General features: G+C 52.6%; 1 protein-coding gene across 1 annotated transcript in view; it reads right to left on the bottom strand.

The window, feature by feature from the left end:
• micu1 (mitochondrial calcium uptake 1) overlaps positions 1-17500 on the bottom strand; it is a 37230-nt gene that overhangs the window by 11133 nt on the left and 8597 nt on the right. The window contains exons 4-5 of the mRNA XM_061228060.1: positions 12513-12675; positions 8207-8250 (exon numbers count right to left, since the gene is read on the bottom strand). Of these exons, the coding sequence (XP_061084044.1) occupies positions 8207-8250; positions 12513-12675 (207 nt within the window). The remainder of the gene's footprint in view (positions 1-8206; positions 8251-12512; positions 12676-17500) is intronic.

Genomic DNA, 17500 nt, shown 5'->3' with positions numbered 1-17500 from the left:
GAAAGTAGGGGGTTCACCGGTGTCCAGGCGAAATTCCCAACCTGCCACCTAATTCGGTTTCAAAATGGCTGCCATACAGCAGGTGGGGGCAACGCTTCTGTGGTTAAGGCATGTTTACCCCCTCTGTTATGCAATGCTTTGAGACCACAAAAAACACGATCAATTCCATGTATTATTATTGTTATTGTTATTGTTATGGTTGCGACAATTGGACTTGTGGCTGATCGAAACTACATCTTCAGAACGCACTCGGAGGCACAGGTTATTTGGAACACAGAGGGATGGGGAGAACGACAGGGCACAAAGATAAGTGTGCGTGGAGAGAGAGCGAATGATTTGATTAATTATGTGAGGCTTTTATTACCTTCCTCAGCCCTCTCCGGGGGCTTTGACCACATAGCCGTGCTCCTGGTGGAACAGGCCTCTGGTCTGATGCGTGCAGAAGCAGGTACACAACTGCACCACTGTACTCTCCCAAACGCAGAGCTGGGCAGTCCTGCAGTTTAATGAGCCCTTTAATGATGATCAGCTAGCCGAGCCCAGCTAACTCAGGGAGAGTATTATAGATGAACTGGGGAATATATCAGCCTGCGTGTGTGTGTGTGTGTGTGTGTGCGCGTGTGTGTTAATGAATGTTGTATCAGACATTATTGTCTATATTCTGCCTCTTGCTTACAGCCGTCTCTGTTATTGTTACCAGGTGCACCATTATATCACATTACTCTGAGTTGATCAGATTACTGTGATTAGATGCTGGGCTATTCACTTCACCAGTCTTTGTGCACGGTACTTCGTGTTGTTTGTTGCTGAGCTCAGTGGCAGTGCTGTGTTCAGTCGCACCTTCAATAACGCACACGTGGATCTTAACAGAGAGGCACTGAAGGACGGCACTGAGCAACTGTGCGTGTCCTAGATGCAGCTGTCGCTATGGAGACTGGAGGAACACAGCCAGGAAGGGAATAGCAGCAGCTGCCTTTGTCTCTGTCCCTCTATCTATCTCTACTCTCTATCCCTACTCTCTCTTTCTCTACTCTCTATCTCCACTCTCTATCCCCACTCTCTATCCCCACTCTCTATCCCCACTCTCTATCCCCACTCTCTATTTCTACTCTATCCCCACTCTCTCTATCTCTACTCTCTATCCCCACTCTCTCCATCTCTACTCTCTATCCCTACTCTCTATATCTCTACTCTCTATCCCCACTCTATATCCCTCTCTCTATCCATATTCTCTATTCCTATTCTCTATCCTTCACTCTCTATCCCTACTCGCTCTATCCCACTCTCTGTCCACTCTCTGTCACCTTCTCTATCACTCTATCCCTCTCTCTATCCCCATTTTCTACATGACGGACAGCGTGAGAGTCCGGCCCAGGCCCGCCCCCCTGCCCCCAGACTCCCCTTCTACAAACCCACAGCTCTGCACAACTGAGTAACTGAACAAAAAAGAAAAACGGGTAATTAACTGTCACTCTGAAGCGATGTTAGAAAACCATCAGGCCCGCCCGGGTCTCTGCGCGCGGCAGGAGCGAGGTTTGTGCCCCCGAGCACACGGCATCCTCCCACACCCGCTCTCTCTAAAGGGCAGCGTGTGCCCGTCTCCTCCGCTCGGAGCGCTCCAGCGCCCGCCCCCAGGGGACCTCACAGATTGCTGCACTTGATCCCTGTCCAGCAGATTTATGGACTCGCCCCCGTTTCCCGGGAGATGCGGGAAAAAAAGACCCGGTAGTGCCGGGAGAGGGACCTGCCCGTCTGAAGCCTTCCCCCCTCCGGCCCCACACCCCCAGGCACAACACAAACTCAAACCCCAGGCTGGGTCCTGGGCCTTTTCCAGAGCCCTACCCTGGCTGCAGATCAGTCATGTCTGGCGAGCCGACACGGGCTGGAACCACGCTGACGCTATAGCTCTCGGGCCAGGAGGCCAGGCGAGACCCGGCCCTAAAGCCTGATTTATACTCCTGCGTCGAATCTACACAGAGGCTCCAGCGTAGCCTGACGCTCACCTCCCCAGAAATGTAGCTACGCGTCGTAGCCTCTGCGTAGATTGGACAGAAGTATAAATCAGGCTTTACCCCGCACACAGCCGGAGTGAGAGGTGCTGAGAGAGGTCCATGTGAACCAGGCCCTCGCCACCATTAAGGGGAGTCGCAGGTGTGACAGACACTCCCAGCCCAGAGGCCATTTCCACTGGAACATGAGTCCCACAGAGAGCCCGGCAGGCTGAAAGCTCAAAGGCATGGGCAGGCACAGACCGACCTCTCCAACCCGCTCGCTCTGGAAAACAAACCCTCACACACCCGCCGTCGTAACGTAGGAGCTGTTAGACCTCTCCAACCCGCTCACTCTGGAAAACAAACCCTCACACACCCGCCGTCGTAACGTAGGAGCTGTTAGACCTCTCCAACCCGCTCACTCTGGAAAACAAACCCTCACAAACCCGCCGTCGTAACGTAGGAGCTGTTAGACCTCTCCAACCCGCTCACTCTGGAAAACAAACCCTCACAAACCCGGCGTCATAACGTAGGAGCTGTTAGACCTCTCCAACCTGCTCGCTCTGGAAAACAAACCCCGACACACCCGGCGTGGCAACGTGGGAACCGCTTCATCAGTCCGGATCAGCGCTGCGTTCAGGGCACGGGCGCTGCGGAGCCAGCGCGGCGAGCTTAACTCACGGGCCGCATTAGTCAGCTCAGCTCTGAGCGCTTCTCCTGTTTTCTCCCCCAATTAGGCCATTTTCCTTGTTTCGGGACTTTAATGAAAGAACACATCGTGACTGAGGGGCGCTCATGCGGGCTTTTAGAGGACGGAATGCCACGGAAGGCACCGGCACCAATTAAACAGTCGCGCCACTTTACAGTAATTGGCTGCGGGGAAACGGCGGAGGGGCGAGAGGCCGTTCTCGCGGATGCGGACCGGATCCCATCGCTGGGTTCAAACCTCGTCCGTGATTAGCACAAAACGGGGAGAACGCCAACTGCTTCGAATGTGCTAGGAGTGTTCCGAGTTCAAGCTGACCAGGGTTCCCTTGGTTACCACTTGCACAATACTTCTCAGTAACGTAGCGCATAGCCGCAGGCTAACCAGCGGTCACGGGCGAGAGACACCAGGCCTCTGCTCAGAACCAGCTCTCCCAGAATGCCGTGTGGCCTACATTGGGTAAAACAGGAACTGGGCTGCGTCAGAGAGCCAGAAATACACCTGCAAAGGTGTGCATTCCGCAGACATCAAACCAGCGGCACAATGTACCATTTTGGCAGAGACAAATGGCAATTAAAAATAAAATTTAAATTAAAAATAAAAAAAGAACAAGAATGTTATACACCCTAAAGCGCCTAAGTTTGAAACCCCTGACGTGTACTGAAACCCACTGCTAAAACAGGCACATTTCTTTTTGTGGAAGCAGCCATTTTGAGTGGGTGTTGAGTGGTCACTGCAGGTGCACCAACACCAGCAGGAGGAGACGGTACTTTGTGGAAACGGAACGTGTAAGGCTGTTTGGAGAGAACTGGTGAGGGTCAGTGTTCCGTGGAGCGGTTGCCAACAGCCTTGTAATGTAAACAATGCAGATACAGGGTCTGCCCTCATCACACACACTCTAAAGAGATATAACACACATATCATATCACATATCAGCCTAACATGTCAACACACAGCACAGAGATCAATAAACAGAGGTCAGCAGTTGCCCGTGAGATGAGAGGCAATGAACTGAGGTGCATGCTCCCCCCCACCATCCCAACCCAACCCAACCTCTACCCAACCCAACCCAACCCTCCCGGGACGGGCCACAGGGGCCCCCTGGTGTCCTCTGAAGGGTTCCCGCTGAAACTTAAAAGGTCAAAGAGGGTCATTTGGTCAACAACTTGAGCAATAAGACAACAGACTGGTTTCCACGGCGGCGATTCCCTCAGCATTCCGGGTGGCAGGCTCCGCCCGCCCCCCCTCCCTCCCTCCCCCCCCCTCCCTCCCAGGCAATGGAACATGACACGAGTTCATTCTCCAGTAACATGGTGACATCACAGGGCAAGCTGCAAAGGCTGTTTCTCAAAATATCATTTCTTTAACATTTGTTTTGTTTTTGAAAGCACACCCACGTAAGCGGCGTTCGGTCTCCGGCAGAGACAGTTCCTGTGTCGGGCAAGCCCTGAGTTGTCATGCCAACATGCACAGACAGGCGGTGCCATGCCGCCTATCGCCACGCCCACCGCTACATTCTCTCCTGGAAACGCAAGCGTTGGGCATTGCATGCTGGGAAGGAGCTTTCGGTGCCAAAGCATGAAGAAAAGGCAGAAGTGAGGAGAAGGGGGAGGGGCTGAAAAGGGGAGGAGCTTCTTTCTTTCAGAGTCAGCAGGAGCAGAACGGACAAATGACCATCTTTCATTAGTCCTTCAAAAACAACAACAAAGAAGTGGACAAGACACTCTTACAGGGCCCCTACCCGAATAATCTCACACTGCATCGCCCCCAGGGTGGTCTCAGACTGGTCTTGCAGTGTACCCTACTGACCCAGCGTACCCCACTAAACCAGCAGGGAACAAGCTGGCTCCTGCCTCCCGTGCCATACAGAGAAGCGCACCTCGCATGACTGCTAACCCAGAGTGTGAACCTGTCGCCTTCCACACACCCCCGTGCAGCCGAAACGCACGTCTATTCTCCCTCTGCTCTCCAAGGCTCTGGGGGTTTCCAGCGTCAGCTGAGAGAGGCCTTCTCAACAGCACGAGAAACCCCGGCTAAAGGGTGCGATGCGATTAACGTCAGAAACACTGCACCCCCACCTGACGGAGACAGAACACACCTCAGCCGGAGAGGCCTACCCTGACGATGCTAACGCTAACACTAACACAACGCGACGCCTCTCTGCATTCACACCAACTCAGGCCCCCAAAACAATCATGCAAATAATAATTCTAATATTCCACTCCTTAAAAAGCAGGCTAATGTACTTTCCGTGGTGTTTCTTCTGTACTATTTAAATGACTTTAATGAAATGGGATGCCTGCTTAATGCGTTTTTTCTGGACTGCTGTCCTCTGCTGTGAGGACGTAGGCGTAATTGGGGCCATGAGTCCATTTAAAGAGATCGCCGAAGCGCGAGACATTTACATTTACATTTTAATTTTAATTTACAATTATGCGTTAGGCGTCCAATTCCTGCTTAAGCAAATCAGGATAAGAGCCTTACACCAGGAATCCCAAGACCGGGGCCCGACCAGGAAACAGGACCCAGAGCGTTGCTTCTCCAACCATTCTGCTACACTGCCTCGGACAAGAATAGCAAAAAGGTCACCTGCAGCAGCAACTCTGAAAGAACTTCCACACCCTCCTGCTCCCCTCCCCCCACCCCCCGGCAGCGAGAGAGCGAGAAAGAGAGAGAGAGGGAGAGAGGGAGAGAGGGAGGGGGAGAGAGCAGGAGAGAGGGCACAGACAGAGCCTAACTCTTTAAAACGGTGCACAGTTCTCAGTCAGGCTCAGATGCATGCATGCTGCGTAGGCACTCGCCCCATACCTGCCAGAAGTCCTGCAGAGAGGGGGGTACGGGAAGGCGGAGCGGGGGGAGGCCGGGGGAGGGGGGTGAGGGAGGAGAGGTGGAGAGAATGGAGGCATTTATTGGTTATGAGGAGAACAGCACACCAGCATAAACAATCCATTAAAATAGGAACCACAGCATTAAGACACGGAACAACTGAGCGTCTCTCTCACATGGTGACAGAGAGGGAAAGGCAGCGAGAGGGACAGGTAGAGAGGTAGAGAGGTAGAGAGGTAGAGAGCAGCCTAAATTGGGCACAGAGCTTATCAAGTGAAAGAAGAGTTTAGTAATTGACAGAGAAACCGTGATTAACACGCCTGGGACGTACAGGCTAACGCTAACTGCAGAGCCCACAACCACTACGCAGTAAGACTGAGAGGACAGGAGATGAAGCAAGCGCACGCACAGAGCAGCGAGGTTCAGAAAACTGCTTTTGGAATTCATTACAATAATCTCCCTGATGTGAAGTGAAATTAACCGCCGCGGGGTCGAGAGGCGACTGAGAGCGGTGGTTTCGGCTGAGAGCTGGCAGAAGCTTAAACAAATGATCAAAATGGGACCAGAGTGGCCACGCATGTTAGCGGTATCCTCAGCGCGTGTATGAGGAGATCACACACCACGGAGGCCCGCGTAACGGGCCATAACCCTGCTGGGCCCGACGCCATGCTCATCACGCACACGCTTGACCTGGTAGTCAGGGTTCCCTGTGCATAGGCCAGGCCGGAACCAGGCTGGAACCAGGCCGGAACCAGGCCGGAACCAGGCCAAGCACCCTCTTCACAGGGGCCCTTATGTGCGTGCTCACGTTCTTAAAATGGGCCTTCTGCTCACCTGCACGCCGATTAACATGAGGGCACATCAAACTACAGGGTATCTGGCACATGGGGTCCCCACTTTGGACACAGAGAGAACAAAGGATCAAGAGAGAGAGAGAGAGAAACTAGAAAATAAAACAAGAGATAAAAACAGACAGGAATAAAGGGGAGGGGGGTTAACTCAGCGGGCTTCAGAGCAGAACAGCTGGAAGTCTCTACAGAAGGGTTATTTCTCCCACCCTGCACCCTGGGTCTGCTGGGGGTGGCACAGTAGAACAGCGCTGTTAATAACAACCAAACAGTCCTCACACACAGCACCCAGGGCCAGGGAAGGCTTGTAAGACAGGGAGAGAAGTGAAGAGGTGAGGGAGAGAAAGTGTGGGCCCGTTAGCCCAGTTCAGGAGACTCGGACCCCAAATCCCAAGGGACGCGTGCACCAGTCACCCCCTTTCACCTCAGCCCACAGCCAATCGATTACGCAACCCACCTGTCAATCACTTTCTTAACCCTGCTGAAAATCCAGCCAAGAACCCAAGCTAGCTGAAGATGGTTTAAGCGGTTAAATAGCTGTTAATAGCTGGTCTCCAGCTGGACAAACCTGGTCAAAGCTGGTCGAGTAAGATGGTGGTCAAACTGGTGGACCAGCTAACTATAGATGCTGGTGAGCTGGTGAACAGCTGGTCGACCAGCTAAAAGCACTGAGAAATACATCTTAAAACAGCCTGACCAGTTTAGGCTGGTTTAAGATGGAATTTTCAGCAGGGATATGGGTCAATGATGCAGGAATGGGCCACTACTTTTAGATTTCTTTCACATTTGTCCCTCTGAGTACTCATCCTTTGTACTTACAGACAAATAACCCACTTCACAAATTTAACGGTTCTTAATGACCCTGTAGGGTTGCCCAGACTACGGGCTGAAAGCGCGCCTCAGACTAACACCTAAACCCGCAGGGTGTGCCAGGGCTTGCTAGCCGCACTTTGTGAAGATAATTGGTCCGTCAAGCCTTTCCAAGACGCTAGCGTACGTCAAATGGTTACAAAGTGAGGTAAAACTTGTTTTACAGTCACTACAGGCCATAAAGTGCTCTTCTCTTAAATATATATATATACTTTTTATGTCTTCAAAGATTAACTATAGTGAGAGAATTCACAGCCGATAACAATTTTCGCTCACTGGATTGGCCCGTTTCTCTCTGGAGGGGTGTCGGATTGACCCTTTGGCCTCCGCCTCTTTTAAAACATGGGCGCACGAGCCCGAACCGGGGCGGAAAGAGAAGCAGACGTTACAGAAAGAGGGATGGAGTGTCCTTGTGCAGAACTGGATGAGCCGTGATTGATTAAAGTGGACCAGCTGCAAATCTCCGGCTCGTACAATAGTCTAATTCCCCGGGCCCCGGGGGACCTCTCCAACATCAAGCGGCAGCTAAATACTCCACACGCCTTCACAGGGAAGGCCCGAGCGGTTATTTTATTCCCAGGGCCGGACCCAACGATTTATAGGTTCTGAGCAAATCTATCCTCCGCCCTCCTCACAGGGAAAGTGCACAGAACGGGGGAAGGGGACACAGCGGAGCCTCAGGAACCAACGTTCATCTACGAAGCATCGCCCCAACACCGATATTCACATATTACGTATCCGCAATACGCCGCGTGGAGCTGGCACAAAGAGGTCTCACAGACTGTCAGAAAGGATGAGACAGACAGAAACCCTGTGTCCAGAACAAGGGAGAGGAACACAAGCTTCATTAAAACAGATTCTTCTGGAGTCACTCTACAGAAAACACGCAGGGACAAACACACACACACACACACACACACACGCGCACACACACACACACACACACACACGGTCCGACTGCTTACCTTTCCATCGTACCGCTTCACCTGGAACTGATCCAGACCCAGATCTAGGAGATAAAAGAGGGGGAGAGAAAACGAGAGAGAGGAGCAAGAGAAGGCATGGGGAATGAAGGGAGAAAAGAGAAAGATATGATTAATACACAATACCGGAGAGAAGGAACGCAGACGTGAAGAGGTCAAACAGACAGACAGACACACATATCCATGTCAGGGGATTCACGGCAGGCCACTACCTGACCAAGAACTGTAGACTTTCATTATGCTGCCTGCGGCAATTACCAACATTTCCCGGTGATTAATAGCCCCCATTAACGAATGTTTCCTTATCGGAGCGCTTTCGAATTAACCCCCGGCGTCACTCAGAGTCCATTCATTTGTATGTTATTCGTTTGTGCGAATATTGTGCCATTTCAAGAGCTGTTGAACACACGCTGGCTAACAGTTTTCCCTCATTCGCGGGGGAGGTTAGCGGGAGGTTTTGTAACCTTGTTTCTGAGTGAAAACCAACAGAACAGTACATCACTCTCGCGATCTTCAGCAAGGGGTCCTACCGCAGAGCTGTAAGCAGCTCTTCCTGTGCCATTTCAGATCTGGTTAGAAGCATGCAAGTACCCAAACAGAACGCTGCTACTCACGAAGGTAAGAGTGCACTCACCTGCCCCCAGAACGGCCAGCAACGGATCAAACTGTTCTGCACTTTTGTATCTTGTATGCACAAATGTCCATCCCTATTTATGTAACCGCAGGTAAAATCATCTTTCACCCAGAGCTGAAAATGTAGCTTTCTGAAAACACACACAGGGCTCACTGCCGTTCAGACAGACTCAGTTGTTTTATCACTGTGGAACTCAGGGCTGATGGACAGTGGGTTTTGAATCCTGAGAGTGTTAAAATAATTTCCAAGCACTAGGTCTTCAATTCATGCTTCAATTCAAGTGTGAGCTCATTATTAACACCATTCTTAATGTGTGAAATAAGAACAGAGACTTTACAGAAAAAAAATATATATAAAAAGTTTGGGCCTGTCTCTTATGGCCTGAGTGGGTCCAGGGTTTGAGTTCCTGGCAGCCCCACCTCCCCCTCCCACTGTAACATGACATACTGCCCTGAAGCACTGTGTGCTCATTTATGCTACCTAAAATGCTAATATCTTCTGCTATGGTGTGAGAGTGATAATTAAAAATAAAAGTCAGGAGAGGCGGATAAGCTTCGGAATGCTTGCCGCTCTGTCGTTCCCTGAGGGACAGAGACGGAGAGAGAGATAAAGAAAGGGAGAGGGAGAAGGAGGGGGGCGGGCTGTTGTGAGGTCACGTTGATCCTGGCTGGTCTCAAGCCCCACTCGGAGCACGCCATGGCCCCGGTGACATCACGCCCGCTCACCCAGTGACATCACGCCCGCTCAACCGGTGACATCACTCCCGCTCGCCCGGTGACATCACGCCCACTCGCCCGGTGACATCACGCCCGCTCACCCAGTGACATCACGCCCACTCGCCCGGTGACATCACTCCCGATCGCCCCGGCTCACTGCTAACACTGCTAACACTGCGGTGCGAACACGGCTCTTGTCATGCCGGTCCAGGCCTATTCTCTCATCAAACAGGGATTAAGGGCTCTGAAGACACTGCTTTTTAAATTAAAGAAAGTCTGGATTCTTCTCCTCCTCACTGCACTGGGTTATTTATCTTTTGCTCATGCTGAGGGAAGTGCAGGGTGTGTGTGCGTGTGTCTGTGTGCGAGTGTCTGTGTGCGTCAGTGTCTCGTTAGATTACATTACGCTTTTATCCAGGGCATATCAAGGACATATAACAAACAACCGAACAGATAAGATAAAATTCATAGGAAGGAGGGGGGGGGGATTTCTCCAGAAAAGGAGTGTGAATAAAAGTCTGAAAAGCACAGACATCAGAAGGTCACCCACAGTTCAGAACTCAAACTTCAAAACTGTCAAAACATCAGCACCTCCCCTCCCACAACCCAGTCCCTGTTAAACAGGGCTACATTATTCAGCCCAAATACGAGCCGCCCCAAAACACAAGGCACCCTGAGCCTCGACCTCTGACCCCACCAGCACGCCTCACCGATTTCTGCACGAGCCAACGCTCCCATCCTTTCCCGAAAGAAACAAACCGTCCCCCCGGAAGGAATAACGCGGTGACTGTAATCAATACGAGCCCCTCTTCAGAGCGCCTCAGCTCCCCCTCTCACCCCAAACTGCTGAAAACTGCAGAATCGCGGGCGAAAGATTTCCTGTTTCTGAAACGCATGGATTATGTCACGGGCGCGCGATGCAGGCGAGCCGATCGACCGTCACTCAGACAGCTCAACGGCTGCTCGCCCAGCTGACCAATCGGTATGGAGCGGAGGCAGCGGTATCGATGTGGCGGTATCGGAGGGGGGCGCCTCGCGCGGTGGAGGAACGCGACGCCCGGACGAAGCCGGTTTAAAGAGCGCTCATCAGCATTCATCCTTACATGACCAGGGGCCGCTCGAAATGAAAAGCAAAAAAAAAAAACTATAACCGCTCAGGCAGAAAACAACAGAGAGCATTTCATCAAAGGGCAGTCAGGTCTGAGGATCTCATTAGAATAAGCAGGACGTCCAGGGACTGACCCACTCTGACCCCCCCCTCCCACAACCCTATAATCACACCGTAGATCTCCCAGCCCCGGGGTTACACTCACTCTCTCTCAGACGCGCTGGATGAGCCGTATTGCTTTAATAAGCTTAAAGCAGAGGGAGAGGGGGAGAGAGAGGGGGAGAGAGGGAGAAAGAGAGAGAGGAAGAAAGAGAGAGAGAGAGAGAGAGAGAGAGAGAGAGGGAGAGAGAGGGAGAGAGAGGGAGAGGGGGCAGAGACGGGGCTAAAGCGTGCTGTGTCAGGTCTCTCACACAGCGGGAGGGACTGCTGAGACAGGCAGACTGCATGTAGACCGCCTGCACCTGGGCCCCTGAACCAGCAGGGGGCGAGAGAGCTCCTGTGGGGACACACCCTGGAAGACAAACACACACATGCACAGCCAATAACCTCTTCAGAACACACGCACGTGCACACACATGCACGCACACGCGCGCACACACGCGCACACACGCACAAACACATGCACACAAACACGCACGCACACACGCGCGCGCACACACACACGCACGCACACAGACACACATGCGCACAAACACACGCGCACACACACACGCACGCACAAACACACGCGCACACGCACGCGCACAGTCAATAAGCACTTCACAGCGCACACCTGGATACAGGTGCGCACTTGCGTTGAACACTCAGCGTTAAAAAATGCTGAACACACACAACCCCGAGGTTATGAATATGCGTCCTGTTTTGGAATGTTTCATTGTTTGCATTAAGCGGAGTATGACCTGATATAGAATGTATATTTTTGGTACTATACACCAGAGGGAGCAGGGCCTGTTCTGTACAGGGCTGTAGAGCCGGGTACAGTTAGCTGGGCCACAGCTGTTCCCAGGCACACTTTTAGCCTCTTCGCACGAAGAACAGGGTCCAACCCTGGCCTGCTTCAGCTGTTCAGCTCTGGTGACAGATGAGATCACTCAGTCAGAGCCACTGATGAATACAGCAAAGGCACCCCCCATCTCCTACTTCCAGCCAATCGGATGGCTGAATCCAGGGACCCTCCTGTGAGGCCAATGGGAGCGCTCGTATACTGCTGAGCAAGGTGACCGTGAATCACGTACACCTGACACTGCGCTGCAGCCCCTCCCCCATAACGCCCTGCAGGGCCACGAGGGGGGTCAGAGGTCAGGCCAGATGCTGAAGGGGACGAGGGCCCTTGGCACTTCACAAATTACAATAGAAACGTAATGGAGTGCAAATCTATAACCATTTCATGAGGGAGGAGAGAGGAGAGAGAGAGAGGGGGGAGAGAGGGGAGAGAGGAGAGAGAGGAGAGAGACAGGGGAGAGAGAGAGGGGAGAGAGGAGAGAGAGAGGACAGAGAGAGAGAGAGAGAGAGAGAGAGAGAGAGAGGACAGAGAGAGAGAGAGAGAGAGAGAGAGGACAGAGAGAGAGGGGAGAGAGAGAGGACAGAGAGGAGAGAGACAGGGGAGAGAGGAGACAGGGGAGAGAGGAGAGAGAGAGAGAGAGAGAGAGAGAGAGAGAGAGAGGGAAAGAGAGAGAGAGGGAAAGAGAGGGAGAGAGAGAGGAAGAGAGAGAGAGGGAGAGAGAGAGGGAGGAGAGAGAGGAGGGAGGAGAGGGAGGAGAGAGGTAAGAGAGAGGTAAGAGAGAGGTAAGAGAGAGGTAAGAGGGGTAAGAGAGAGGTAAGAGGACTCACTCTCCGGCTGCTTCTCGTTGGGGGTGATGGAGCGCACAAAGTCCTGTGGCGTCATGTAGACCTCTGTGTCTCCGTGCTCGCTGATGATCTTCAGAGTGGCGAAGTAACGGAAGATCTTATCCGGCGTGGAGTACGCCCGGATCCTGTTCTCATACTCCATCACCTGGAGAGGGAGAGGGAGAGAGGGAGTGAAATCTTACTCACTTACTTTCAGTCTTTGAGAAACTGGCTTCAGTTAGTGCCAGATTGTGGCGGAGCGTGTTGCCAGCTACCACAATCTGAATGATTAAACTTCCACAGTTTTCCCCAGTACTCACAAGTGTCAATCAGCGATTCGAGAGAAATTATTCTGAATGGCCTCAGACTGAACTCTGGTCCAGAGGGGGGGGGGGGGGGGAGTCCCCCTGTAATACTACTCGAGGGAAAGGGGATATTTTAGAGTAAGAGAGTAGAGTAGAGTAGTGTGGCTTACACCGCCACAGGCAGTGACAGACGGAGCGGAGCTCTGCTCGCGAGGCGCCGTCAATAAGGGACTCGCATTTCCCCCAACACATCCGCAGATAAAAGTTGTCAAAATGTCAATAAAAAAAATAAAAAGTTCAGCAACGAGACAATTGGGGTGAGTTATGTCAGGCAGACAGGCTGTGCAGCGGGGGGGGGGCGGGCTGTTAGAATGCCTAAAAGAAGCCCTGCTGAGCGGAGCTGTCATCTGAAGCAGGGGATGCTGGGAGGCAGCCAGCGTCGCGTCACCTGAGCGAGACTTAACCAGAGCGGCCGGGAGCTGAGCACACGCGACCTCCTCTTCCACAGAGCTGAGCACACGCGACCTCCTCTTCCACAGAGCTGAGCACACGCGACCTCCTCTTCCACAGAGCTGAGCACACGCGACCTCCTCTTCCACAGAGCTGAGCACACGCGACCTCCTCTTCCACAGCACTGAGCGCACGCGACCTCCTCTTCCACAGCGCTGAGCACACGCGACCTCCTCTTCCACAGCGCTGAGCGCCCGCGACCTCCTCTTCCACAGAGCTGAGCACACGCGACCTCCTCTTCCACAGAGCTGAGCACACGCGACCTCCTCTTCCACAGAGCTGAGCACACGCGACCTCCTCTTCCACAGAGCTGAGCACACGCGATCTCCTCTTCCACAGAGCTGAGCACACGCGACCTCCTCTTCCACAGAGCTGAGCACACGCGACCTCCTCTTCCACAGAGCTGAGCACACGCGACCTCCTCTTCCACAGAGCTGAGCACACGCGACCTCCTCTTCCACAGAGCTGAGCACACGCGATCTCCTCTTCCACAGAGCTGAGCACACGCGACCTCCTCTTCCACAGAGCTGAGCACACGCGACCTCCTCTTCCACAGAGCTGAGCACACGCGACCTCCTCTTCCACAGAGCTGAGCACACGCGACCTCCTCTTCCACAGAGCTGAGCACACGCGACCTCCTCTTCCACAGAGCTGAGCACACGCGATCTCCTCTTCCACAGAGCTGAGCACACGCGACCTCCTCTTCCACAGAGCTGAGCACACGCGACCTCCTCTTCCACAGAGCTGAGCACACGCGACCTCCTCTTCCACAGAGCTGAGCACACGCGACCTCCTCTTCCACGGCCTTATTCTGGGCTTCTCGACTTGCACAACTTCCGGTTTTACATAACCAGCCGTTCTCACAACCGCAGACCAACTGAGGCCAGAGTGCTCCACTCAGGGACACAATGGGCACGCCCCTCCTGGGGGAGGAGCCTGCAAACCGCCCAATCCCAAGCCCCGATCACTTAGGTACTCTGAGAGAAATGTGATTATCTTCATTATTCCATGATTTCTACTTGGGAACATTCAAGACACCTTGCTGCAACAGTACAAGCGACTTGCGGATGCAATTCTGCATTACTGCATACGTCGTCCGAAACACGAGGCAGTCGCCTAAATATTTTGCAGCCAAGCAGGCTTCCTGCGTTCCCACATGTCTGTGCGCAGTTCAGCAGCGCTTCATCATTCGTGTCAGGTCAATAACGGAGCGAAAGAATGAAAGAGAGAAGGAGAAAAGGAGAAGAGAGAGAAGAGGCAGGAAATGAGCTGTCGGTTATAGCCGAGCGGGGCATTAACCTCCTGCCTCTGCGTTCTATTAGGAAAGAGTGTTTTGGAAGTCAGGCGGAGGAGGTGGAAACAGAGACACGCAGGCAGACCTACAGGGTCGTCCCGGGCTATAGAGAGAGAGAGAGAGAGAGAGAGAGAGAGAGAGAGAGAGGGGGGGGGGGACAGAGAGAGAGAGAGAGAGGGGGGGGGACAGAGAGAGAGAGAGAGAGAGAGAGAGAGAGAGAGAGAGAGAGAGAGAGAGAGAGAGAGAGAGAACCTCGCCCAGCGTGAGCTTGGCCCATCAGTGCCAGCCCGGGCAGGCCTACGCGGAACACCGACTGGATAACGGCCGCTTACGCTTCCAGGGTCCAACATAACTGCAGGAAATTGCACATTTGCAATAGGAAGGTTACTAGCTACAAGGCCGTTTTCCCAATGCGCTGCAGAGCTACGACACGCAGCCAAATCTTCTTACCGAGCCCATTTACGACCGGGCCTATGGGGCAGGTGAGAGGAGCGGCTTGAGATTCTGAGCACTTCTGCAGCCTGCAGGCTTCCAGACCGCACAGCCATGGGCTGCGAGAGCAAGGCTGAATAACACTCCCACTGCACGGCGGCTTCAGCCAATCCAGACCTTGGCGCATGTAGGCGAGTGCATCACTTACAGGTGGTTGCCGCTTACAACACTAACTCCTACACGGAGTAAAAACCTGGATTTCACATTTCAACACCGTGTCTGTTCACACGCACGGAAATATACTCAAGCTATGCCTAACCCGGGAGTCAAATCTGCAGCCGCATTGAGTTAGAAGCACATTTTCACCCTCATACGGCCATGTAGTACATGATGTACCTGATAGAATACACATTATGTAATGTATCATTATTAATATGATACAGTACATACAATACTGTATCATATTAATAATGGGAGCACTAGAGAAGGTACGCAGGTTTTAGAAAAGCTGATTCTCTCTCTTGCACTCTGTAACCTGTAAAACTGTAATGAAGTGCATTTCCCTGGTCACGGTGATGTCCAGTCCCCCAGCATGCAGTGTTGTTTATGTCAGGGTTTATTATCTCCATGCCAGAGTGCCTTGTACACTGTGTCCTTTCAAGAATAGCATGCAATTCCTGTCAGAAATAATAAAAAACTGATGAAACGGTTGTTCGCATGCAGATCATTCCAGAGCTGTGATCCGACCTTAGGCAAATCAGTCTACTTTCCCCCTCCCCCATTCCAACCGACACGGGCACAGGAAGTCAGCGGTGCTGTGGTTGGGAAGGTTTCTATCGGAGCAGAGGAAGGAGGAGGGGGGTATAGTCTGGCAGAGTGCCAGAACTGTTCCAACCCCCCTTCCACTGTCTCAATTTCCAGTTCAGCTTCAGAAGCTCTTATAACAAAACTCACACGCATGCATCCACACACGCGGAAATATACAGAGCATAAATTACGCACGACAGCCAGACTGTAGCAAGTCTTGCAGAGCAGAACGTGTGCGTCTCTGAGTAGTGTACACGGGTGATTCAGACTGTCCCAGCTTGCTCACATTCCAGCACAGCCTGCTCACACTCCTCTCCAGTCAGGGTGTGGCTGCTATCGCTGCAGTTTAAACACGGAGTCCCTGAAGGAGCTCCGCAGAGTTCCTGCTTTTCATTTTCCACTCTATTCAGACCGGGAGACAGGGAGCAGAGAGAGTTACGGACGGAGACGGGGTCACAGCTCCAGGGCAGGGAAATCGAACCCCCAGCACAGGGGGGATTTGTACATGAGTCGACAGTCAGCTGCCCTACGGACTGCACCACACAGCCTGCCGTCTGTGAAAGAGTGTGTGTGAGAGAGAGAAGAGTGAGTATGTTCATGTGTGTGCGTGTATATGTGTGTGTGTGTGTGTGTGTGTGTGTGTGTGTGGAAATGGCCGTGATATCCTTGATGGCGAGCCCCTCCCCCTGTGAGTGCTGGATATTAATAAATGAACAGAGGAGGGGGGCGGGCCAGGCTGGGCTGAGTGACAGGCAGGTAGGGCAGAGCCACTCGCCTCCACTGATTTACAGGGTATCGACCAGAGAGTCCGCTACACTGCCCCCTACACTGCAGCTCACGCTCTCCCTCTCACCACACACAGACACAGACACAGACACACACATACACACACATACACACACATACACACACATACACACACATACACACACATACACACAGACAGACAGACACACACATACACACAGACAGACAGACAGACAGAGACACGCACAGAGACAGAGAGACAGAGCGAAGCACAGAGACAGAGAGACAGAGAGACAGAAAGGCGCACACACAAAGCTGTGGCCCAGTGGGACATTGCGTCAGAATCCATAGCCCATAATTCCCTTCACTTGTCCACAGCCATTGGCTGCTTTGCAGGGTGTATTGCTACACTGCAGCAAACACAATGAAGCTGAGAAACCTTATCTACTGTCCAGAAGGGAACCCGCACCCACCCACGCATCGTGCCCAGTTAGGAGAAAACAGCTGCAGTGCACCTTCCACTCATTTCCCCACTTTCTCTCTCCATTATCCCCCCATCCCTCTGGCTGGAGTGCAGCCATTTTCTCATCACGCAATCCCCTACATTAAGCTCTGTGTGATGACTACTGTTCCTCTTCTGACGTTCTTGTCCCGTGCAGAGCTCATCTGAAAACCGCAGTGGGGTTTAAACTTGGGGAATAACATTCATTTCTATTGTTCAGGTTGGCCAGGGTACAGGCGTTTTTGTGCATGGAATATCTTTGTCTGAGCCAACTCATTAAGGCAGCAGCGCACGAAAGAAATCACGATCGCGGCTGTGTGGACCGGGTTATGAAAACGATGCAGAGCAGTAGGCTATCAGCTCTGGCCATCTCTATTTTTAAGCACTTTTGCAG

Source organism: Conger conger, chromosome 18 (assembly GCF_963514075.1).
Source record: "Conger conger chromosome 18, fConCon1.1, whole genome shotgun sequence".
Classification (NCBI taxonomy): Eukaryota; Metazoa; Chordata; class Actinopteri; order Anguilliformes; family Congridae; genus Conger; species Conger conger.
The sequence above is the reverse complement of the archived record's forward strand: the minus strand, read 5'-3'. Positions and strand labels throughout refer to the sequence as shown.